Consider the following 26,085-nt stretch of genomic DNA (forward strand, 5'->3'; position numbering starts at 1 on the left):
ATGTGGACTTGATTGCCTGCTGTGAAGTTAAAAATCCCACCTGCTTCACCAATATCCTTTCAGGAAGGAAATCTGTGATCTGGTCCACATGACTCCACACCCACAGCAACGTGGTTGCTCTGAACTGCCCTCTGAACTAGCGCGCCATTCAGCTCAAGGCCAATTAAGGGCAGGAATAAATGCAGATCTCACCTAGCGCCATCCACATCCCACAAAAGAATGAAAAATAAAAGAGAGTAAATAGTCCCAGGGCTGGAGAGAGGTAGGATTAGATGTTGCAAAAGGGTTAGCCCGTGCACAATGGGCCAAATGACCTCATTCTGTGCTGTGGCATTTTGTGATGATTTCTGGTCGCCCCATTGGAATGCTTAGTTACACCATCCAGTGTGAACACCACTAATGAAAGACAGGTAGACACTGGAGTGTAACTCTGTCCTCAGGACGTCCAGATTGGGTAGGGAGAGACGGTCACTATTGTCTGACTTGCGGTAGAACGTGCAGTTGTGAATGTGAGGGTGAAAGCAGGGCTGATTTTCCCCTTAGTTACATGGCCTGTATTATGAGTCCCTACCTATTCCAGACTGATTCAGATCCAATCCAAGACCACAAATAAATCACACGCATACAACAAAGTCAAAGTTTATTGGTAAACTATGCAACAATGTAGTAGACTATACATTTAACACTGTACTGTGAAATAAAAACACAATGAAGTACAAAACTATACATTTTAAATACAGTTCAAGTAACTGTACCAAGAAATTCCTTTCACCCAACTAATGAACTAGGCGGAATTCTCATCCCAAAAGTGGCACTGACCACTCCTTGAACAGCCACGGAAATCCATTCAAAAAGGAGCCTCGAATTTAACTTAACTTTCTTTTTAAAAAAATGCAGAATTCCAAGTGCAGGCTAGAGCTATTTGTGACGACATTCACAAAAAGTCAGGATTGGTGATGGATTGCAGGATTATATTCGCAATGTAGTTAAAGAAAAAACAAAATGACAACATTTTTTGTTAATGAATCTTTTTCCCAGGTAATTATATCTTGTTTCTGTGCTGTTAAAATTATTTTCATTGAAGGAACGTTCAATTAAAAGTTCGTGTTTATAAGAAATTGGTTTCGCTCATTGACAATCCTGTCAATTATTGGGCATCATGGGAAAATGGAGAAGATTATAGAATTTTCTCCCCCATAAAAACACATTTCCAGATTCCCCAACAACAAAAAGGAGTTTGGCGTTAATCTCCATGTCAACACTGGCCTGGTGGTAAGTCGCCCATGTTGGAGCATGCACATAGGTACTGGGCCTTTGAGTTCAAAGGTCAGTGGTAAGTGGCCACATTGTGCCCTCAAGTTCAAATATTGATGGTGAGTGACAGTACAAATTTAGAAACTTTAGATGCAAAAAGCTGCTACATTTATAAACAAATAGAAATAAATGATATCTTAAAATTTATATTAATAACTTACTGAAGTAGTAATCGTTTCCCTTTCTCTTACTGCTTATAACAATGACTAAATAACAAATCTGCATATAAAAGGAAAGACTCTGGTCCCAGACTTTCCAAGTGCATTTTTTACTCATTAAATTTCCAATAAATAATTATCCAAAACAATGAAAAGACAACAGAAAGAGCTGGTTTCTAAAGATGGAGACATCATAAAATTAGAAAAGAAACAATTTAACAAAAATAGGGGGAATAATTGCACTTGAGATGTAGCCAGTGAGATTATCTTGGTAAATAAAATCTTTCTCAAGGTCCTTTTGGAAGAATCATTGAAAATAATAAACCTGACTGTCGTGAGGTTTAATTGTTCCCAGTCTGAAGATATTACAACTCTCATCAAAAACTTCTTCAAAGTGAAATAAAAAGTATTGGGAGAGTGACTTCCATACAATCAGAATTACACCGAAACATACTGTCACAGAACACATAAACTTTGATACAAAAGAAAGCCTCATTAAAAGTGCTAATTTGCTACTTGGTGTTTCCAGTAATTGTGGAGTCTTTTTTTTGCAAAGTCACTGGCAAAATGGAGTCTTTGATTGAGATTGCAGTGATATCAGCAAGCGATCACCTCAGCAGTATGTGCACTCTTGAAATGTCGATCTGAACAGGTGGGTTTCCAAAGATCAGAAGTCCCTCTCACCCTGTAGCAAAACTTTAGAGTCACAGAAAAACAGGGAGGAGACAGCAAGTGTGTGTGTGTGTGTGTGTGTGTGTGAGAGAGAGGGAGAGAGAGAGAAAGGGGGTTGGGGGAGCAATCTTAACCATAATCGCCAGGCATGACAAGATCACCCTGTCCAGTCCACCTTCAATGGAGATCAAAGTTAGGCCTAGCTGGCAATATAGTGTTGCACATCATCACAGCAGTGTCTGACAGGGCACATAAGGTCAAAACTGCACCCCCTTGTAGAGAGTCCTAAGTAGTGTAAACCCTACACATTCAGTATCCCCACCCCACAGTCCTCAGGCTCCGTGCAATGCAGGGAATTAATCCCTAACCGCTGTACTGAAGACGCTTCCTTGTTCTCCACATTCTGTTCAGTCAGTGGGGGCTTCTCCCCTGTGCATTTCCTGCTGCTCTCTGGGCAGTTCTGCACATAGATAACCCTGTTGTATGCCTTGAGCCTCTTCCACAATTGCACATACACTTTGCACTGCACGTACATGAACACAAGTCCCCCAGTGAAGCCAATTGCCACAACCACCAGCTTAGTCCAAAATGGCCACTCCAAAATACCTGCAGAAATGGATTTAAAATGCGTTAATTAATACACAGTCATCACTGCCTTATGTTGGGCTGGGAGATGGAATGAACACCTAATTATTCTTGGCAATATGTGACAGGCTACTTTCAAACCCAATGCACCACCTCAATATTTTTATCCCTTGGCTGTCGCCTGTCTGAATTCACAAATATACAATTCGCAAACTAGGTACATGAGGAACCCATTCAGGTCTGCTCTGCCCTTCAATAAGATTGTGGATGATCTGATTGTGCTTTGAATTCCAAATTCCACCTTCTCATCCATCTCTGATGACCTCTGATTCTCGGGCCTAACAGGAGTCGAGCCACATCAACCTGAAAAATATTGAAGGACTTTGCCTTTAGTGCCTTCTGAGGCTGTGTCCCCCAAAGTGTCTCAGAGAAAATAGAACGACCTCCGAGCTTTCCTTATCTCCATATCGAACCCTCAACTCCCACAGTATGCTCTGCCAATTCCGTGAGACATCTCTATCCCATTCACAGAGACAGTTCTGCACACCCTCTGATATCATTCCTGAATGCCCACAGCTCTTCAGGCTCCACCCATCTCCTTCACCTGTCCTCTTCACTCCTCAAATCTAGGTTCTTGTTTCTCCCAGTCCAACATCAGAATGAAGAGATGCAGCAATCTCACTGGACACACAAAGTCCCTCTCTCAACCCTGGAGCTGCCAATCTGACCACCTCATTCGTCAAAACTCCAATATCACACTGTGTGCCCTATACCATGCCCCAGTGTTATACAATAACACATCTGTACCAATGTTATACAGTGATATACCTGTCACCACCGGTACTGTACCCCAGTGTTATACAGCGACAGACCTGTCCCCACCGGTACTGTACCCCAGTGTTATACAGCGACAGACCTGTCCCCACCGGTACTGTACCCCAGTGTTATACAGCGACAGACCTGTCCCCACCGGTACTGTACCCCAGTGTTATACAGTGACAGACCTGTCCCCACCAGTACTGTACCCCAGTGTTATACAGTGACAGACCTGTCCCCACGGGTACTGTGCCCCAGTGTTATACAGTGACAGATCTGTCCCCACGGGTACTGTACCCCCCTGTATTATAGTGATAGATCCGTCCCAGTACCCCATCTGTATTGTATCCCAGTGTAAATAAGGACTCAGAGTCAGAGTCGATACAGTGTGAAGCTGGAGGAACACAGCAGCTCAAACAGCATCAGAGAAGCAGGAGAGTCTAGGCCCAAAATATTGATTCTCCTGCTGCTCTGATGCTGCCTGACCTGCTGTGTTCCTTCAGCTCCACACTGTATTCAACTCGTACCCCAGTGTTAGACATTGATAGACCTGTCCCCACCATCACTGTGCCCCAGTGTTATACAGTGACAGGCCTGTACTCAATGGTACGAAATAACCAAAGATCTCTTATGGTAAGGGGCACCAGGAACTGGCAGTTCCCAATTTTAACTTATCAGCTGAGGAGGTCGTATGAAGTGACACCGATATCTAATAGGGTCATGCGCCCTCATCTGCCCAGTGCAGCCAAGCTACAGGTTTCAGGAAATGGCTGAGATTTCCACTGGTGACCCTGACAGGAGCCCCCAAACAAAAACACTGGTCAAAAAGGGCTATACTAATGGGGGTTCTCCGTAAGGATCCATGAGGAGGATTGTGGTCTCCATCTCTACTTTTGAGCACATGATTCAGCTGAGCCTCAGCTGTCTCAGACCCCGAACGGGCAGGGTGTTGGTAGGTTGCTGAGGGAGTAGGTGAGGATTTGGTTGAGGTACAGATTACGAGGAAGTGCAGAAACTAGAAATATCCACAGACTTCATCCCTGGGGCAACAAGTGCATTTCTAACCTGGATCCCACGCTCAGTGATTAAACAGACTGTTCAGAGAGATTTACCTTTATATTCACGGATAGGAGCACAGACATTCTGGACGGCACAAAGAAATTATCAGTTATTTGGCGAGGAAGAGGAGGGGAATGCACCTACCGCTTGTCTGGCCTTGTTTAATCTCCTCTGCTGTCCTATCAATGAGGACATATAGTGACCACACCACACAGGTAATTGCGATGATATGGAATGTGACAGAACACAGTATCTTTCTCCTCTCACTGGAAGTCATCTGCAACCTCTCCCACTGTGTAAGGAAGATGATAACTGTTAGACTGAGAAGAGGCCATCAGACCATAAGACATTCAGCCCATTGAGTCTGCATTCGATCAAGACTGATAGGTTTCTCAACACCATTCTCCTGCCTTCCACATTATAACAAAGTGCCAACTCCATCCAACCTTCGTTTCTAGATTCAGAGGAACGTCAAACACTCAATCATTGATGGGCAGCTTGGCTCAGCTGGCAGGTCTCTCGGCCAAGCCTGAAGATGGTCTGTGCCAGACCAAGGCATGAACACAATCTTGACCAATACACCAGTGCTATGCCAAAGGCTATATTAAGATACCCCTGATGAGCTCAGAGCTAATTTGAATCCCAGATGTCTTCACAGGTACGTATCACTCAATGAACTTTGCCAGCTCTATCTGTGTGCAGATCTCGCTCTGCACAGATTGGTTGATATGCTTGTCCACTTCATGTACATTAGAAAACTTATGGAATAGTTTTGGACGGGTCAAAAATGCTACATATATATGGGTTCTCTCCTTGTGATAGGCAGACAAGCAAATGCATATTCAATCTTTGACCAACTCAGTGCTGGATCTGAATGGCACAGAGTGGGGGGCACCATTGGGCACACAGTGTGTTGTTTCCCTGCATCTGTAACCAGGACAATTTTCCCGGCTCTGCGAACAGGCTTTCCTCCTACACACATGTACTCACATACTCTCACAGACACAAACACAAGCACTGATATACACACACACACTTACAGACACACACATAGACACTGACATACACATACACACAGATACACACACACACATATACAGGCGCGCACACACACAGGCACGCACAGGCACACACACGGACACACAGACGTAGAAGCACACACAGGCACAAAAAGAACTGCACAGCAGAACAAGGAAAAAAATAATTTAAGAATAAAAATGAGACTTTGCATCTCTGAAGCACCTTCCACAGCCTCAGACATCCTGAAGGACTGCATGCCCCAGTGAAGTATGCTTCAGAACTACAATACAGGAGGGCTCAGGATAATGAGCCCACAGCAAAATCCTGCCGTTTTCGGGCCACCTAGTGCTTTTGAGGGGCTGGTTCAAGGAATAAATATCGGTGTGGGCACTGGGCACAATCATATGGCCCTCTCCTCCTAAACAATCCCCACGAGGTATTGCCAAGGCCAGGCACAGCAGAAATGACATAGTTCCCTTGGGCCACTGGCTGGTTTGTCTTGGTGCCAGGAGATGTGGGCAAGGGCTTCTGATGCCTGTTCCAGACGGCGTTAAAGTAAAACAAAAAGGAGGTGGCAAGGTGATGCCACACCCTTGAATTCCTTCCAGTGTTACTCCTGATTTGCTCAGTGTAATGTCTGCGTGTTTCAGAGAAAAAAAACAGAAATTGCTGGAAAGCTCAGCATGTGTGGTAGCATCTGTATTCACTGGAATTCACCATTTTTAAAATTGCCCCACCCTCGGCCTCATCCCATGATCAACCCTCTCTCTCAACCCCACCTCCTTGACCTGCCACAGGCTGTCCATCTTCTCTCCCACCTATCCGTTCCTCCCACCTCACTGTCCAATCCCCATCACGCCCTACTCGCACTCACCTATCACCATCCCACCGACCTTCCCCAGCCCCAACCCTCCTCTCTCTATTTATTTCTGAGCTCCTTTCCCCCCCCAACCATTTCCGAAGAAGGGTCCCGACCCGAAACGTCAACTCTCCTGCTCCTCTGGTGCTGCCGGGCCTGCCGTGTTCCTCCAGGCAGGAATGCATGCTTTAATTGTGGTGGGAGGAGAATGTTAGCTTCTTTCCTCGAGAAAGGCCAATTTCTCCTCAATGACCTTCTCCACTTCTGTAGGCATTGATGTCAAATGTAGGGGATCCCACTCTGCCATTCCCTCACTCCACATCCCCAAAAATCCCAGCAGAATCCTTTATTCCTATTGCTTCGTACATACTTTCCTCAGCGGTTTTAATTTGGTTTCCATGATGAACTCATATTTGCAGAGCTCGCAGCAGCGAGTATCGGAGCTCTTGATCCACTGCTGTAGACAGGCCTGGTGCACATAGCGGAGGCTCCCAGTGCAGTGACACGGCATGATGAGGGGTCCTTCATCATCTCCTTCGCAGTGACAGATCCTGAATAAAAGGTAGGGCCAATTAATCACAACCCAGAGCAATTTCACTCACACACACCCAAAATCAGAACCTCTATTTAACCAAAGCAGTAACCTATCACAGCTAACAGGGACGATATGCATTGCCTTCCCCTAATCAAAGCTTCGCTACCACTGCCAAGGCATCAGCACAAACTATTAACTATAGCAGCCACAAGAATTAATAAATAAATAAACACTTTATGGGGACAGAACTTGAGCACTGCTGAGGAAAAGACATTTTGTCACAGCTTTCATCAGGACACTTCACAAGAATGTGAGATTCAAATATTCATACCACATGAGAGGATAGCGCATATAGGTTGGCAATTTGAGTCTGATTGGTTGAGATTTTGCCATGGAGATTCCACCAATTAATTGACTAATCATTACTTGGTGAGTTGTCCATTGCAATGCCTCTGCCAATTGGGGCCCACTTGCCAATCTATTAACATTTTCCTGAGATAACACGGCGTGGAGCTGGATGAACACAGCAGGCCAAGCAGCATCAGAGGGGCACGAAGGCTGACATTTCAGGTCTAGACCCTTCTTCAGAAATCATTCTCTTGTACAGGCTAAATATCGACTTTTCTCTTGAATTGGTATTCTTGTGAATTGTCCTGATTCACCAATGTCCCACAAAGTAGTTTTCGAACAAGATTCATAAAGGCACCCGCATGAGAGCTGAGCTGTTGCTTTTGTCATGAACTCAACTAAATGAGGAACACGGAGTGGGTGCGGCCGGGGGACAGGGTTTGAGATTCAAAGAGGAGGCGGCAGGAGTTTTACGGAAATGGGGTAAAGGAGAGCTTCCCTTGGGGCAAGCCAAATGGGCTCACCCAAAGTGCAGGCCAAGCAGTTCAAAGTTCACAGTCACTATTTGACAACCACAGGCTTACAAAATGTCATGACTTCCTCCAGTTTGTTGGGCCTTCTGTACTTCGTTCAAGTCAACAAAGAAATACGGGTTAAAAGAATTCCCACCTGATGCCAGTCACTGACTGCCTCCTCCAGTCTATGCCAAAGTCCTTGGAAAATACCAGGACAGCTTTATCCTGAGGCCCGCTGGCCCATTGGCCCATTCTAGTCTAGATTATAAACTCCAAATCAGGCCTCCAGGATGACGGTCATTTGCAAAAAACATGAAAAACCAAGAAGAGCAGTATCCCATGAAATGCCGCTCCCTTCAAAATCTTTCCCCTCACTCTCATTTCCTCCATCTTTTCTTTTTGAAAGTCTATTCAGGTGAGACCCGTATTTGCAGCCCATCCTGCATACCCTAGAACACAGAGATTGGCTCAGCCAATTCAATTAAGAGTCAACCAGATTGCTGTGGGTCTGGAGTCACATGTAGGCCAGACCAAGTGAGGACGTCAGATTTCTCTCACTAAAGGTCATTAGTGAACCTGATGGGATTTTCTAACAACCATCATCATCACTGACTCTTGGATCACTTTAGGCATGCGAGAGCTTAACCATCTTTGGTCACTTAGTTCCATTAAAGACTTCCTTCAAGATCCTCAGTTATGTCTGCGCCTCTGCTTCAGAGAGTATTTGAAAACTGAGCTCTGATTTGGATAATTTTCCATCCCAATACAGGGTAAGGCTGACCTGGCACACTGCACCCCATCCCAGTGAGGAACATCCAATGCTAAGGAAATAACAAAGTCAGAAATCACACGACACCATGTTATTGGCCAACACCGGTTACAGGTCAGCGCTGCTCCCAAAGCTTGTGTTTTCACATAAACCTGCTGGACTATAACCCGGTGTCATGCGACTTCTGACTTTATCCAGCCCAGGGCAACATCAGCACTTCCACTTCAGGGAACCAACAAACACTTCATTACGTTTAAAAGAAAACTTGAGCTTGTCACCAGCTTTCACTGGACCCTAGAGGCAATGAAAAATCAAAAACAAACAGAGATCAGAATGTGCCTGCAATAACAATATTCAAATGGCTGCTCGTGACTCTCCAATTTCCTAATGGTAATTTCTAATTTAAGCAGAACACAAAATGTTTGTAGTACATGAGAGGATACTGCTTATTGGCTGACAAGTGGAGTCTGATTGTTTGATGTGTTACCATGGAAAATGCACCAAGTAATTGAGTGATTAATCTGGGAGAAGTGAAAGCTTGGCATCATCAAGCCCTACTGCACAGAACAAAAAAAAAGCCATTCAGCCCATCACTAATGGAACAGTGCGATCAAACTGCAGCCTGGACGTCACATGGTCTTTCTTCCCATTTCTGATGGGACCTCCACCAACGGTGAACCTGAGAAAGGCTTGGAGGGAGGTAGGCAAGATGTGATTGTTTGGTTGTTGCCCTCAGTCATGTTTCCATCCAGAAAATAAAATATTAGCAGTTAAACTGTGCCCCTCTCCAGCACCCCCACCACCAATCGTCCTCCCCCATATACTCCAGGGTTGTCTCTCTCTGACTCAGGACTGGACAGCCCTACTCATTAAAACTGAGAATACAGGAACATGTCATAGACGATAGACAATAGGTGCTGGAGTAGGCCTTTCGGCCCTTCGAGCCAGCACCACCGTTCATTATGATCATGGCTGATCATCCACAATCAGTATCCTGTTCCTGCCTTATCCCCATAACCCTTGATTCCGTCGTCCGGCTGAACCGATCCATTCTAGCACTTACACTCTACAGATGTTTCCTCCCACCTGCGAGAACTTTCTGAAATCCCTTTTACTTCACCGTTTCGTCCAACCTCCCCTTTAAACATTGAAGTTGTTGTCTTCACCCGCTCTTGGCAATACTGAGTTCCGTGTTATCAGTAAGTCTCTGCATGAAGAAGTATCTCCTGAACTCACTATTGGATTTATTGGTGATTCTCCCAGACCCACTGCCCCGGATTTAGAAGCCCCAAGGAATACAAACATCTGAATCAACTCGTCAACAAAAACTTACAGAGTGCATTGGGTATCGAGTACAGTCATCTATGGTAATGCAGGGTTACAACTGAAGAGTGTGTCAAGGCTAGGTATTGAGTACAGACATCTAGCCACGAGAAAGGAATAAGATGTTGTGAGGTCTCCTTCCTTCCCTAAGCTCCGAGGGCGGCCATGTTGAAAATTCAGTAAACAGTTACCTGCCTCATTTAGCCTCCGAGAGTTATTCTCTTTAGGGAGTCACTAGCACCTTGCCTCACTGCTGCTTCTACTAAACAAAGGCTAAAAGATCAGGCCTCAAAGGCGCTGGCAGTGTGGGGAATGCTGTCCCTTGGTAAATTAGTTCCCTGGTGCCCAACCTCAACATTGTACCCCAGCGTGAAGCACCTCACTGTGGACTGGCTGCCCATTAGACATGTCTAAGGCAATGGACGTAAAAACCTTGACAGATGAGCCTAAAGATGTACAGGATAAGTGGATTGGCCAGGCTTAATTTCCCCCTGGTGACCAGGGATGTGCAGGCTGGGTAGGTTAGACATGGGAAATATGGGGTTGTAGGGATAGGGTAGGGGTGTGAGTCTGGGTGGGATGCTCTTCAGAGGGTCAGTGTGGACTCGATGGGCCAGAAGTCCTGCTTCCAGACTATATGGTCTATGAATGTGCAGACTAGGTGGGCTAGCCATGGTAAGTGTGGAGCTACGGAGATAGGTTGTGGGTGTGGGGTTAGGTTGGGATGGGGTTCTCTTCAGAGGGTCCATGTGGACTCAATGAGCCAAATGGCCTCTTCCACCCTGTAGGAACTAGATGATTCTATAAGTGGCTGAGTTTTGGCTGACTGTGAATGACGATGGTACAACGTCAATACTTAGTCTCTGCCTCCAGACTCACTCTGTGATGCAGAAATCAATGCGCTGATAAAATGCCAACAAGCCAGTACATCAAAGAAAGAGAGAAACAGAGAGGGAGAGAGAGAGAGAGAGGGAGAGAGAGAGAGAGAGGGAGGGGGAGAGAGAGAGAGAGAGAGAGAGAGAGAGAGAGAGAGAGAGGGAGGAAGGGAGGGAGAAACAGAGAAAGAAAGGGAGAGAGAAAGAGGCAGAGAGCGACAGAGAGAGAGAGGGAGAAAGAGAGAGAGAGAGAAACAGAGAGAGAGAGAGAAACAGAAAGAGAGGCAGAGAGAAGGAGAAAGAGACACTGAGACAAGGAGAGAGAGAGAGGCAGAGAGAGAGAGAGGGAGAAAGGCAGAGACAGTGAAAGATATCTTAAGTCAAAAAAAAATCAACAGTCAAAGGTCAGAAAATCCTCATCTTACAATTAAATGGCTTATGCACAAGAAGCATAGCAGCAGGAGCAGGTCATTTGTATCTGCAACACCATTTGCTGGGATCACAATTACCGCCCCCTTGATCATGATCGCAGCCCCGACGACCAAACCATCTCCCAAACCATCCCCCAAACCATCCACAACCTCATCAGCTCAGGTGACGTCCCACCCACAGCCTCCAACCTCATCATTCCCCAAACCGGCACAGCCCGCTTCTATCTCCTTCCCAAAATCCACAAACCTGCCTGCCCTGGTCGATCCATCGTCTCCGCCTGCTCCTGCTCCACCAAACTCATCTCCACCTATCTCGAATCCATTTTCTCCTCCTTGGTCCAGAAACTCCCTACCTACATCTGTGACACCACCCACGCCCTCCACCTCCTCCAGAACTTCCAATTCCTCAGCCTACAACACGTCATCTCTACCATGGACACCCAGTCCCTATACACCTGCACCCCCATGCAGATGGCCTAAAGGCCCTCCGCTTCTTCCTGTTCCACAGGCCCAGCCAGTCCCCCTGCACCAACACCCTCATCCGCCTAGCCGAGCTCGTCCTCACCCTCAAAAACTTCTCTTTCAATTCCTCCCACTTCCTACAGATAAGCTGTGCCTGCCTCTATGTAGGTTACGTGGAACAATCCCTCTTCTGATAGGGTAGGGGTGTGAGTCTGGATGGGATGCTCTTCAGAGGGTCAGTGTGGACTTGATGGGCCAAAAGGCCTGCTTCCAGACTATATGGTCTATGGATGTGCAGATTAGGTGGCCCAGCCATGGTAAGTGTGGAGCTATGGAGATAGGTTGTGAGCGTGGGGTTGGGTCGGGGTGGGATTCTCTTCAGAGGGCCCGTGTGGACTCAATGAGCCAAGTGGCCTCTTCCATCCTGTAGGAACTAAACCCCACCTCTTCCTCCGTTACATTGATGACTGTATCAGTGTCGCCTCATGCTCCCCCAAGTAGCTCGAACAGTTCATCCACTTCACCAACACCTTCCACCCCAACTTTAAGTTCACCTGGATAACAAAGTGTGAAGCTGGACGAACACAGCAGGCCAAGCAGCATCTCAGGAGCACAAAAACTGACATTTCAGGCCAACGTTCACCTGGACCATCTCTGATACCTGTCTCTCCTTCCTGGACCTCTCTGTTTCCATCTCTGGCAAACACCTGGAAACCGACATCCATTTCAAGCCCACTGACTCCCACAGCTACCTACAATACACCTCCTCCCACCCACCTTCCTGCAAAAATACCATCCCCTATTCCCAATTCCTTTGCCTCCACCGCATCTGCTCTCAGGATGAGGCATTCCACTCCTGAACATCTCAGATATCCTCATTTTTCAAGGATCGCAACATCCCAGCCCTCAGTGGTTGAGAACGCCCTCGACCGTGTCTCCCGCATTTCCCGCAACTCATCCCTCACACCCCCTCCCTGCAATAATAACTAAAACAGAATCCCCCTCATCCTCATGCACCACACCACCAACCTCCAGATCCAACGCCTCATACTCCGACATTTGCCACTATCACAATCCGACCCCACCACTAAAGACATTTTTCCCTCCCCACCCTTATCTGCTTTCGGGAGGGACCACTCTCTCCGTGACTCCCTTCTCCGCTCCACACTCTCCTCCAACACCATCACACCTGGCACTTTCCCCTGCAACCGCAGGAAGTGCTACCCCTGCCCCTACACCTCCCCACTCAGCCCCATCCCAGGCCCCAAGAAGCCTTTCCACATCAAGCAGATGTTCACCCGCACATCTGCTAATGTGATATACTGCATCCGCTGTTCCTGTTGTGGCCTCCTCTACATTGGGGAAACCCAGTTGAGGCTTGGGGACTGTTTTGCAGGACACCTACGCTCGGTTCACACTAAACAACTGCACCTCCCAGTTGCGAACCATTTCAACTGCCCCTCCCACTCCTTAGATGACATGTCCATCCTGCAGTGACACAACGATGCCACCCGAAGGATGCATGAACAGCAACTCATATTTTGCTTGGAAACCCTGCAACCCAACGGTATCAACGTGGATTTCACAAGCTTCAAAATCTCCCCTCCCCTACCTCCCAAAACCAGCCCGGCTTGTCCCCGCCTCCCTAACCTGTCCTTCTTCCCACCTATCCCCTCCCCCCACCTCAAGCCCCACCCTCATCTCCTCATCCTGCCCCCTTGACCTATCTGTCCTCCCCAAACTAACCTATCCCCTCCCTACCTCCCCACCTACACTCACCTTCACTGGCTCCATCTCCGCCTCTTTGACCTGTCTGTCTCCTCTCTACCTATCTTCTCCTCTACCCATCTTCTATCAGCCTCCCCCTCTCTCCCTATTTATTTCAGAACTCCCTTCCCCTCCTCTGTTTCTGAAGAAGTGTCTAGGCCCGAAATGTCAGCTTTCCTGCTCCTCTGATGCTGCTTGGCCTCCTGTGTTCATCCAGCTCCACACCTTGTGATCTGATTGTGTCTCGACTTAGTTTTCGTGTCAGTATAGGCACAGGGTTAAGGTGAGAGGGGCAAGATTTAAAAGGGACCTAATGGGATAACATTTTCATGCAGAGGGTGGTGCGTGTATGGAATGAGATGCCAGAGGAAGCGGTGGAGGCTGGTACAATGACAACATTTAAAAGGCATCTTGATGGGTATATGAATAGGAAGGGTTTAGAGGGATTTGGGCCAAATGCAGGTCAATGGGACTAGATCAGTTTAGGATATCTGGTCAACATGGACGAGTTGGGCTGAAGGGTCGGTTTCCATGCTGCACAGCTCTACAATTCTCTGATTCTACGTAGTCTCACCATAACTGCATCAAGGGACAGCTGTTTTCAAAAACAGAAATATCTTAATTCAGTGAATGATCACTCATGTGCTACTGATCAATTAACTTTATATACAGAGCCACCAATTAAATCTCTATCACTGCCACACAGCCAAACTAAGGGAATATCCATTCTCTAACTGTTCAGACACTATGAGACATCTCTGGAGCAAGTGGGACTCGAATCCAGGCCCCTTGGGCCACAGGCAAAGATACTACTGCTGGGTCACAGGAACCAAAGCAAGGGATATCACAGCTGTAATGACACATCACTGGAGCAAGTGGGATATGAACACAACCAAGGCACATCAACAAACAAGCAACTATTTTTCTGTAGCGTGTTCACTTAAATATAGAGGCGTTCTACAATCTTTGCGGTGATGAAACAGGCTATTCAGCCCATCAAATCCACACCAACCCCTTGAAGAGCATCCCAGCCAGACCCAAGACACCCATCCTGTCTCTGTAGCTCTGCATTTCCCATGGCTAACCCACCTAGCCTGCACATCCTATGATGCTATGAAACAATTTAGCATGGCCAATCCACTCTAACCTTTGGACTACGGGAGGACGCCCACACAGACAATCGCCCAAGGCTGGAATGAAACCCAGGTCTCTGGCCCTGTGAAGGCAGCAGTGCTAACCATTGAGCCACCGTGCTGACCCGGGTCTCTCAGTTTTGGCTGTACTTCAGGCTCGTGTTTCAGAGTTATTCGATAAATCGTGCTCCTCCCAGTGGAAAAAAAAATGGCAGCTCCTACAACAGTCAGCGGCTGTCGCGAACGAAGAGCAGGAATCCATCAACGCTTGCAAAATTAAGTGCCTACCAAGCACAAACTAGGCAATCACTGAAGGGAACACAGGGGGGGGGGGGGGGGAGATACAGAAGGTTTTAATGTTTAAGGGAGGGTGGGATGGGGCTATTACTTGAAGCACCAACCTGCACACTTCCCAGGATGGTGAGAGAGGGGACGTGGGGCACCATTTGAGAGATGTCAGGGAAGGACGTTCAATGTCACTGTCTCTCTCGAACGAGCAGAGCGGAGCTCTCTGGCCTCGGTCGCTCCCTTCCAAGCAAGGGGCGGCGGCGTCGTCGTCGTCGTCTTCGAAAACATCATCGTCCCCGACGTCCTCGGAGCAGAAGGAGTCGGCAGGCGACCTGGTGGCGGGAAGCCGCGGGCCGCGCCCCCCGGGCTCCGGCACGGTCTTCAGAGTGCACGCGCTGGACGCGCGCGACGACGGCAAGAAGATGCGGTACAGGTACGACATCCGGCTGCTGGGCTCACCCTCGCTGATGGCAACCTCCACCACGCACAGGCCCTCCCCAGCCACCCGGCTGCCGGCGAAGGCCGAGCCGAACGGCAGCATCGGAGAGCTCAGGCTGTATCTCCGCGTCTTGGAAGAATGCTCTTGCTTCTTGCCGCGCTGCGGCTTCTTGGCCTTCGACTCCATCCCGAGCAACGGCGTCAGCTTTCCATCGGAGCACGTCTTGTCACCGAAGCTCAGGCCGCTGTGTGACCGGCCGCGGGCCTTCGTGTGCATGTCATTGAGGGACTTGGAGTGGTTCAGGTGCTTCCCGGGACAAAGGAGATGGGCTAACTCCTCTCCCACAGAGCTTCGCTTCCTGGGTCTCGGGGCCAGGCCTTGCCCAGTGACGGTGGCGGTGACAGCCCCATGTGTCGGGGAAGGGCTGCTATCGGGCCTACTCGGGAGGACAACCTCAGCCTGCACGGGACTGTGTGCCGCACGCTCACGGGGAACAGCATCTGAGCTGCATGCAGGGAAAGCAAGGAGCATGAACAAACAGGAAAAAGGTGGGGGGGGAGAAGAAATGAAGAAGAAAAACAAAAACTCAGGATAGATTGTATTTACACTCGGGACGGCTGTGCCGAAGTCGGTCACAGGAACCTTTCTTCAATCTTTGACAACACAAGAATGATGGAGGAAATGCACCGTTACACACTGGGCCATAGGGCCCCTTTCCACACCGTAAGAACTCTGTTGTGCCAAAATAAACACACGGTCACATTTTAAATAAAACACACTATCCCACTTTAAAAGGGATTGACCCACACCCAGAAAGGAAATTATTAGCACCAATTTACTCCCCTTTTAAGAAGGTATTGCGACATTTGTAATGCAATGGTTCAGAGCATAGGAGCATGGGTGATTTTAATCGCAAAACTGTCCTTTTAATCATGGAGCTGGGATCATGTTGTTATTTAACTACTGAAGCATTGCTGTCAACACTGATGAGAAATCCATACACGGGTAATCTCCAACAAAGGCTACTGGATTAAAGAGAAAGGAATTTTTATTTTACCTACTTCCTCCACTTCCAAGGAGGTAAATCCGAGCACATTGAATAATGTCACGCTGGGAGTTTAGTTTGTGCCTCACCGGACTACCTCGGGCACTAAAGCTGCAATGAATGCAGCCTATATAGCATCAGTGCTTCTCCAGACAGTCATGCAATGAGGTGGATGCTCAAAGGGAGAGAGGTAGGAGACCCCAGAATATGAATGGTGTTCATTCAATGAAGGAGCATGTTAGAGGGTATTACCTGCAGATGTCCTGATCCGACGGACTGACCGAGGTCTGGGAGAAACTTTGAGGAGCAGTCCCTGAAGTCGGGCTACCAACCTGCCATGACATCAGACGAGGCACATTACTACAACAATGTAGTCAGTCATTGTCAACTCTGTCAGACATAATTCCTGAGCCGAGAGAGACCCTCACCCAGTATCCCACACTTCCCTTCTGTTGCTGGCAGGATACCTCCACCCAGTGCCCGGGTGAGAACACGCAACCTGAAGGAACTGTGGGTTTGCCCCGTGGCACAATGTGCTGCCCAGTGGCAACGGTGACCCTCAGACACAGCAGGGCAGCACAGAACAGAGGGGCACTGCCAGGTTCACATCACCACCATCCCCCCTGCCCCCGCCACCCCCAAGTCAGCAAGGGTTTAATTGCCGATGACCTGAGGTGGTCACAGCTTTTAGATGAACTTCTGCCACTTTTCAAAGGATGGGCTTATAGGATGAGGGTGTTGCTAGATTGGTCGCCATTCACCGCCCGTCCCTAATTGCCCTGGAGAGGTTGGTGGTGAACTGTCTTCAGGAACCACTGCAATCCGTGTAGTCGGGACACAAGGACATTGTTAGGGAGGGAGTTCCAGGATTCTGACCCAGTGCTAAAGAAAGGATGATATATTTCCAAGACCGGATGGCTCGTGGCTTGGAGGGGAGTTTGCAGGTGGTGGTACAAAAATGGAAGTTGCGGGAAAAGTTCAGCAGGTCTGGCAGCATCTGTGAGGAAACGATCCAAGTTAACGTTCCGGGTCCAGTGACCCTTCCTCAGAAGTTTGCAGGTGATGGTGCACCCATGCTTCCCAGTATCTGCTGCCCTTATCCATCTAGATGGTAGTGGTTGTGGATTTGGAAGTTGCTAACAAATGAGTCTTCATAAACTTCTACAGCGCATCTTGTAAATGGTACACAGTGCCGCGACCATGCATCGTTGGTGGAGGGGGCAAATGATGATGGTGGTGGATGTGTGTAGAGCTTCTTGAGTGCTGTTGGAGCTGTCCTCATCCACGCAAGTGGAGAGTATTCCATCACACTCCTGACTTGTGCCTCGTCGATGTTGGACAGGCTTTTGGGAGTCAGTCAATGTGAAATTCCCAGCCTCTGACCAGCTCTTTTGGTCACTTGGCTGGTCCAGGTCAGTTTTCAAATTCGGTAACCCCAGGATGTTGATGATGGACGACCTTAAGTGTTGATCATGCAATGCAGCAGAACAAAAGAAAGTGTTGTTTCAACAGATATTTAAGACCATACAATGTTGGATGGGAGCCACCTAGAAGCCAGACCAGGCAAGGTCTTTCTTCCCTTAGGATATTGGTGTACCCAATGGGTTTTGATCACATCTTCATGGTCACTTTTACAGGCAGAAACTTTCACATTCCAGTGTTTATCAAAAGAATGGAGTTCACATTCTCAAACAGTGTCCATGGGATCAGAAGGACAATGTGCTGAATTGTCCCAGAAACATGGCCACAGTAAAGCTAGGCCTTTCCTGTCAAGTTGCAGTGTTACTTCAGAGTTCTTCCCTGGCAATGACTGTGCTCTGTTTAGTCACAAAGAAGCAAAGCCTGAAGGTGCAAGCAGGCCGCTGTGACACTAGTGTCGGTTGCCAGTGTCATTATGGCAAGATCCCCAGACCAGCAACCCAGAATGCCAAGCTAACGTTCAAAAGGCATGGGTTGAAATCCCACCATGGGAGCTGGTGGAATTTCAATTTAATAAATAAAATCTGGACGACCAAAGTTAGTCTCAGTAATGTTGACCATAAAACTATCATGGATTGTTGTAAAAACCCATCTGGTTCACCAATGTCATTCAGGGAAGAAACTATCTTTTTCAAGACACTGGGTCCAAGGGCTATTTGGAATAGACAATAAATGATACCCACATCCCATGGAAGAATAAAAAACAGGTGACTTAAAGGACCAGGCACCCTCATGGTGGGTAAACGTTACAAGCAACATTCTAAGAATGAGCAACTTCGGCGATGAGGATAGGTTGAAGAAGTGGGACTGTTCTCCTTGGGGTGGCATGGTGGCTCAGTGGTTAGCCCTGCTGCCTCACAGCACCAAGGGCCTGGGTTCGATTCCACCCATAGGTGACTGTCCGTGTGGAGTTTGCATGTTCTTCCCATTTCTGCGTGGGTTTCCTCCGGGTGCTCTGCTTTCCTCCCACAGTCCAAAGATGTGCAAGTTAGGTAGACTGGCCGTGCTAAATTGCCCCATAGTGTCCAGGCATATGCAAGCTTGGTGAGTAAGCCATGGGCAAGGCAGGGATAGGGTGGGAAGCTCTTCACCAGGTTGGCGTGAACTCGATGGGCCAAATGGCCTGCTTCCACACCGTAGGGGTTCTATGCAGGAAGAAGGCTGGTAGTTTTCAAAATTATAAATGGGCTGGTAACTCAAGAGAAAGAAGCTCTTTGCACTCTTAAAACAAACAAGAATAAGGTGCCGTGGATATAAAAGGAAAATCTAAAGAGGCAACGACAATGTGAGAATTTTTCTTTTTGCACACAACAAGTAGTTAGGGTCTAGAATGCACTTCCTGAAAACATGGTGAGGCAGGTTCAAATGAGGTTTTCAAAAGGGCATTGGTTGGTTATTTGGAGAGAAATGGTGAGCAGGGATTATGAGGAAAAGGCAGGAGATTGGCACAAGGGAATGGAACCTTGCTGAGCCTCTGGAGTTGCATGTAGGTCAGACCAGGTTAGAATGGCCAATTTTCCTGCCTAAAGGACATCAGCACAATGGGCCAAATGGCCTCCTCCTGCACCATAACAATTTCACGATTTGATGAAGTTACACTTTTAGACACTTTCCTATTGCTCTGGAGTCTTCTTAAAAGTGGTCTTTGAAACATTTTTGTATTTGGACAGTTTTTGAAAGTATGACACATCAGTCCTGTGAAAGCACAACCCTGCACCCTCGACCCTGCAGAGGAACACGGGATGAATATTATCCAGAACCATCATCATTCAGACAAAGAGATGGCAGGGCTATGAAAATCTCACTCAAACTACTGGGTTCTGAGGGAGGTGGTTAAAGGAGGAGGGAGAGGGTTTGGAGTCATGTGTAGGCCAGACCCAAGAAAGGTTGGCAGTTTCCTTCCCTAAAGGCCATTAGTAAACTAGATGGGTTTTTCCAGCAATGGTTGCCTGGTCATCAACAGATACCCTTATCTCAATTCAGATTTTTATTGAATTCAGATTCCACCATGGCAGGTTTTGAGCCTGGGACTCCAGAATGTTCTCTGGATTAATTGCCCAACAATAATACCATTAGGCCAACTCCTCATGGACTGAGTTTGTGAAGTGCATCTCACATTTTGACACCTGAAGACCTGACCTCAATTGGCAAGGCAAACAAAGTTTGGGGGTAGGGCCAGGACTCCAGAGAAGACCAGAGTCACAGGAATGGTAAGGGGCAAAGAAGTTGGCAGGATTGCAGGACATTAACACTACAGCTGTGTGGTCTACAGCATAATAAAGGGTAGGCACAATATCCCATGAGAGGGGAAGGGAAGGACCTATTTATCCCTCACATGATGGGTACTCAAGGTCAATGAGATGTGAGTGTTGCAGGCTAATTGCTACGATGCAGGGGGAGGGCGGGTGGTGGGGGCAGGCCATCAAGTCCACAGTAGTCCTCCATTGAGCATCCCACCCAAATCCATCCCCTATCCTATCCTATCCCTGCATTTCTCACCCTGAACACTACGGGCAATTTAGCATGGCCAATTCACCTAACCTGCACATCTTTGGACTGTGGGAGGAAACCGGAGCACCCAGAGGAAACCCACACAGACACAGGGAGAACATGCAAGCTCCTCACAGACAGTCACCCAAGGCTGGATTCGAACCCAGGTCCCTCGGGCTGCGAGACAGCAGTGTTAACCACTGAGCCACTGGGAACAAAGCTGTGAGTTTGAAATGAAAGCAGCACACATTGCAATCTGCAGCAGGGATTTCAATCTCTGAGTGTGCAAGAAGGTTAAAAAGTGACAAGACCCACAACCTGTTGTCCCTTAGTTCATTGATTTGCCAGAGGCATAAGGTTTTAAGGTTTCAGCAGCAACTTTAAAAGGAGTAGGCCGAAGAGGAATTCCAAACTTTCAGGCCAGGAGGCTGACAGCATGGCTGCCAATGGTGGAGCGATTAAATGAGTCGGTTTATAGCCCACCTAATGGCTACAAGGGGCATGAGACACAAGCGCATAAGAGATTCTGAGTGAAAGTTCCATCAGTGAGTTTGAAAATGGGTCAGTTAAGGCCCACACCTAAGGTTCATTTAGACAAGGCAGTTGGAGAATGGGTTATGACATCTCTCTCAGTGGTTTTTTTCTTCTAAATTCACTCACAGGATGGAGAGGGCGTCACTGGCTAGGCCAGCATTTATCCCATCCCTAATTACTCAGAGGGCAGTTAAGACTCAACCACATTGCTGTGGGTCTGGAGTCACATGTAGGCCAGACCAGGTAAGGATGGCAGTTTCCTTCCCTAAAGGACATTAGTGAACCGAATGTTTTCCCTGACAATGATTTCACGGTCATCACGAGATGAATCATGACATCAGACAGTAGACTTTCAACTCCGGATTTTTATTGAATTCAAATTTCACCATCTGCTGTGACGAGTTTAGAACCTGGGTCCCCAGAACATTCCCTGGGTCTCTGCGTTAATAGCCCACTGATAATACCATTAAGCCAACTCCTCCCCAATACAATATTAAATTTAACTTTTAAGGAAGTGATTATGGTTTGAATGTGTGAAGGATGCAGGCCCCTGAGCTGATCAATGCCTCAACTCAATTCACTTGAATCCCAAATCACCAGAGAATTTACTTCTGGTTTCTGGACCCTTTTATCATTGTTTGTTCTCTTACCGAATCCAATAGCTACTCGACCTTTTAGAAAGGGCTAGGCTGCAGCAATGCCATTGTCGCTGCCTGTTTAATTCCCTCAGCTTTTGTTCAATCATTTAACAGTGCTTTCAGAGACAACAAACTTGCAACTTCATTTCCTCCCTCACCCTGTAAAACGTCAAGTAAATAGCTGGTGACAACACAGTGTGGAGCTGGAGGAATACAGCAGGCCAGGCAGCACCAGAGGAACAAGAAAGTAGACATTTCGGGTCAGGTCCCTTCTTCAGGCTATAAAGTGACTGGTGCCTGTGTAGTTTGACCAGGAGTCTAGAAGAGCTTTCCTTTAACTTGGCTTCCCTTAACATTCCTCTTTCACCTCACAGTGAGCCCCTACCTCGCTGTATGTTGTGTCACTCTGACTCCAGCATCTGCAACTGTTTTTTTCCTTTTATTCATTCATGGGATAAAGGTGTCGCCAGCTGGGCAGAGGGCAGTTAGGAGTCAACAATTCTGGAGTCACATGTAGGCCAGATCAGGTGAGGGTGACAGATTCCTTCCCTAAAGGACATTAGTGAACCAGATGGGTTTTCCAACAATCATCAATGGGTTCACAGTCATCATTAGATTCTTAATTGCAGATATTTTTATTGAATTCAAATTCCACCATCTGCCGTGGCAGGATTCAAACCCCAGGCCCCAGAATGTTATCTGGGTCTCTGGATTAACAATCCAGCAATAATACACTGGCTATTGTCTCCTCTTGCTTTCTCCAAGTAGTCTGAGAATTCAACTTCCAGTCTTGAAAGCCTGGGAATGCAGCAGGTGGGTGTTTAGGATATGAGTGAAGTGGTTAGGCCTCAGGGGAGTGGGAAGAGGCCTGTGGTTAGACTTTGAGCTCAAGTATGCACAACATAGAACCCAGGTAAGATGTAGGCTGTGCACAAAGGAACCAGAGGCTACAATTAGGTACCTTGCAAAGAAGTATTGTTTGGCTGAATGTCTTTTAAAAGTTTTAACCCAGATTTGAGAAACTCTCAGCAATAGTCTGAATGATTCTAAACAATAAAAAGCTGACGTTGAAACAGCTGAATTATCGTGAATCGGATCGAGTCACAAGTTGCAAAACATCGCACCTTAGCCCAATATACCATGCCCATGTGACCAGGGACCTGTTGCCTCTGAATTGTAGAGACCTAGTGAGCAGCCATACATGAGCAGTAACTGCATTTCTGAAGAAGGGTTCCAGCCTGAAACATCAGCTTTCCTGCTCCTTTGATGCTGCCTGGCCTGCTGTGCACACTGTGTTGTCTCTGACTCCAGCACTGGCAGTTCTTACTAATTCCAAGCAGTAAATACTGGCCTTGACTGAGACACCCAAAGCATAGGACTGAACTTTCCAAAGGAAAGCCTGTGTGAATGTTGAGTCAGTTGCAGTCGTTCACAGGAGATTAGAACAGAACAGCCAAGATCCATCAAGATAAGTCAAGAAGGTGAAGTGTCTCCTGGAGGTTACTGCCCAGATTAAACAGATGGCCAACAAAGGAATTGGGCAGTTAAAATGGTCAAAGAACCAAGACAGGCAAATGCAGCCACAAGGCAGGTCAGACCTGGTTGAGTTGGTTAAAAATACCACACAGACGCTGGAAATCTGAAATAAGAACAGAAAAAGCTGGAGAAACTCAGCACGTCTGGCAATATTGGTGGAGAGTGAAACAGAGTTAACATTTCGTGTCTGATATGGCTCTTTCTTGGGCAAGATTAATTTGGCTTTTCCTAGATTCCCCTGAAGGTATGTTTGGGGTGGGGGGGGTGGTGGGGGCAGTCCCCAGTCAGTGTGTGCTTTGAAATTAAAACTAAACGAGAAGAAAACAACTCTGTTACTCATGCTGGTTTCAGAAATCATACCTCCCTGGCCCGCTTCTGCTTTAGTTGAAGTGGTGATTAACGGGTTAATTGTCCAGACTGCTAAGGACTGTATTAATCAGCTATTATCTTTAAATCCGAGGGAACACTGCTGTCATCTTTCTGTCAAGCCAATCAATCAGTGCAACTTTAACGAGAGGCTGATGGGACCAAGGCTTTTAATCCAAGGATAAATGAGCCAGGACATAAGGACCCTTGTGACTCAGTGATAGTGTCCCTGCCTCTGAGTCCAGGAGGCCCTGGTTCAAGTCCCACCTGCTCCAGAGGCTGATTTAAATTAATTATGTTAAACAGGAGTCCTGCACAGTGAAGCTGTTCTCAACAAAAAGACTGTTAGAGCAACAATAATTTACAATAAACTCACCTTCATTATCATCCAGCAGTGTCAAACAGATTGGCTCTTGAGGTGCAGTGGTAGGGTACCAAACTCTGAGCCAGGAGGCCCAGTTTCGAGCTCCGCTCCACCCACCCCGCACTCGCATCTGCTCCGGAGTTGTGTAGTAACAACCCCAAACAGATAGTTTACTAAACTGTCTCTGTCACCCCTTGTAGGGGGTTATGCTTCAGTTATACAGGGTACAAGTGAGACCACATCCGGAGTACTGCGCACAGTATTGATCTCCTTATTTCAAGAAAGAATGTGAACATGAGGGGCAACTTTTTCACGCAGAGGGTGGTGCGTGTAGGGAACAAGCTGCCAGAGGTGGTGATGGAGGCTGGTACAATTAAAAGGCATCTGGATGGGTACACGATTAGGAAGGGTTTAGAGAGACATGGGCCAAATGCAAGTAAATGAGGCTAGCTGAGTTTAGGGATATCTGGGTCGGCATTAGACTAAAGGGTGAATTTCAATGCTGCATATTCTCCACGACTCTATGTCAGAGGCAGTTCAGAGATGATTTATTAGTTTATTACCTTGCATGGAATGGAATGCCCAATGTGGAGGAGTTGGACAGGTTAGGCTTGTACCTGTTGGAGTTTAGAAGGTGCAAGACTCCGAAAGCTGTGTTCTTCAAATAAACCCTTCAGACTATAACTGGTGTTGTGTGAATTTTGACCTTGTCCACCCCAATCTGACTTTGGCACCTCCACATCACTGTTGGAGTATTTCAGAGGAGGAAATGACTGACTTCAATGCATGAGATCCTTGGGATGGAGGAGGGCGTTGACGGGGAAGAATAAGCAAATCTAGAAGTAGGGACAACTGCTAAATAATCGAAATTTTCCCCTTTAAAACAGAGATTGGGCAGCTTTGTTCTCTCACAATCTTCGTAACGCTCTTCCTTAAAAAATGTTGGAGAGTTCTTGAATATTGTTAAGATGGAGGTGAGTGGATCCTTGTTAAAGGGTGAAAGGTTATCAAGGGGACGACTGGAATGTGGATTTAAGGCTCCAATCAGTTCAATCTTGATCATATTGAACAACAGAGCATGCTTGAGGAACTGAATGGCCTACTGTTTATTGATATGTTCAATGACAAGGCAGGAATTGAAAATTCAGGACATACCTTTGAGATGTTGCTAGAACGACTGGCAGAATGGCCCAGAGTCTTTTCATTCTGTGAAGAAAATAAGCAACCATGTTATTTCTGCTCTTTAAGATGTCACCGAGCCAAAGGTATGCTTACGGAAACAGTTTTCTTCAAAAGTTGGCTTGAGAACTTCCACAGTTCTGAAAACCAAGCAAAAATCAAACAGAGATATCAGGAACTGCAGATGCTGGAGAATCTGAGATAATAAGGTGTAGAGCTGGATGAACACAGCAGGCCAAGCGGCATCAGAGGAGCAGGAAAGCTGACGAAGAGTCTAGGCCCAAAACATCAGCTCTCCTGCTCCAATGACGCTGCTTGGCCTGCTGTGTTCATCCAGCTCTACACCTTGTTATCTCTGAAAATCAAACAGAACCTGCATTTATGCAGCACCTACCACTGCCGCTAGATGTCCCAAAGCTCTCCACTTGGTCATCATTCCTCTGTAATTTGCAGGCACAGCAAGCTCCCATTATTAACAATGTGATAACCATCAGGTAATCGGATTTAGTGATCTGGCTTCGAAGGGTAACTTTTGGCTGGAACTTCAGAGTGAATTTCCCTTTTAGGAAAAAATAGCATCATGGGATGTTTTCCTGCCATCTGATGGTACAGACAGGGCCTTGGGGAGGCAATGGTCTAGGGGCATTATTGCTGGACTGTTAATCCAGAAATTCTGGTAATATGCTGAGGGCCAGGGTTCAAATCCTGCCATTGCAGATGGTGTAATTTGAATTTTTTTTAAAGTTTGCAAACAAGAGTCTAATGATGACCACTGTTCATTGTCGGAAAAGCCCATCAGATTCACTAATGTCCTTTAGAGAAGGAAACTGCCATCCTTACCTGGTCTGGCCTATAAAAGCTTAAACACGCATCCCACCAGATTCAAGAACAGCTTCTTCCCCGCTGTTAGTAGACTTCTGAATGGCCCTCTCCAATTTTAACTTTAGTATTGATCCTATCCTTTGTGCACCTTCTTTGCAGCTGTATCATTGGATTTCTCACTCCGTTCTATTACCCTAACGCACTTTGTATGGTATGATCTGCCTGTACTGCATGCAAAATTTTTCATACCTAGGCACACGTAAC

At 47.1% G+C, this 26,085-nt stretch overlaps 1 protein-coding gene across 2 annotated transcripts in view; it reads right to left on the minus strand.

Annotated features, from left to right (window-relative positions):
- Positions 1-661: 661 nt before the first annotated feature.
- LOC125467621 (E3 ubiquitin-protein ligase MARCHF4-like) overlaps positions 662-26,085 on the minus strand; it is a 57,528-nt gene continuing 32,104 nt past the window's right edge. Inside the window, exons 2-7 of one of the 2 annotated variants that reach the window (XM_048563736.2) lie at positions 24,976-25,026; positions 16,666-16,745; positions 15,043-15,873; positions 6,854-7,034; positions 4,749-4,896; positions 662-2,750 (exon numbers count right to left, since the gene is read on the minus strand). In XM_048563736.2, the coding sequence (XP_048419693.1) occupies positions 2,446-2,750; positions 4,749-4,896; positions 6,854-7,034; positions 15,043-15,873; positions 16,666-16,745; positions 24,976-25,026 (1,596 nt within the window). In that variant the 3' untranslated portion in view covers positions 662-2,445. The remainder of the gene's footprint in view (positions 2,751-4,748; positions 4,897-6,853; positions 7,035-15,042; positions 15,874-16,665; positions 16,746-24,975; positions 25,027-26,085) is intronic. The other variant, XM_059640319.1, reaches the window with a different exon arrangement.

This window comes from Stegostoma tigrinum, chromosome 37 (assembly GCF_030684315.1).
Source record: "Stegostoma tigrinum isolate sSteTig4 chromosome 37, sSteTig4.hap1, whole genome shotgun sequence".
Taxonomy (NCBI): Eukaryota; Metazoa; Chordata; class Chondrichthyes; order Orectolobiformes; family Stegostomatidae; genus Stegostoma; species Stegostoma tigrinum.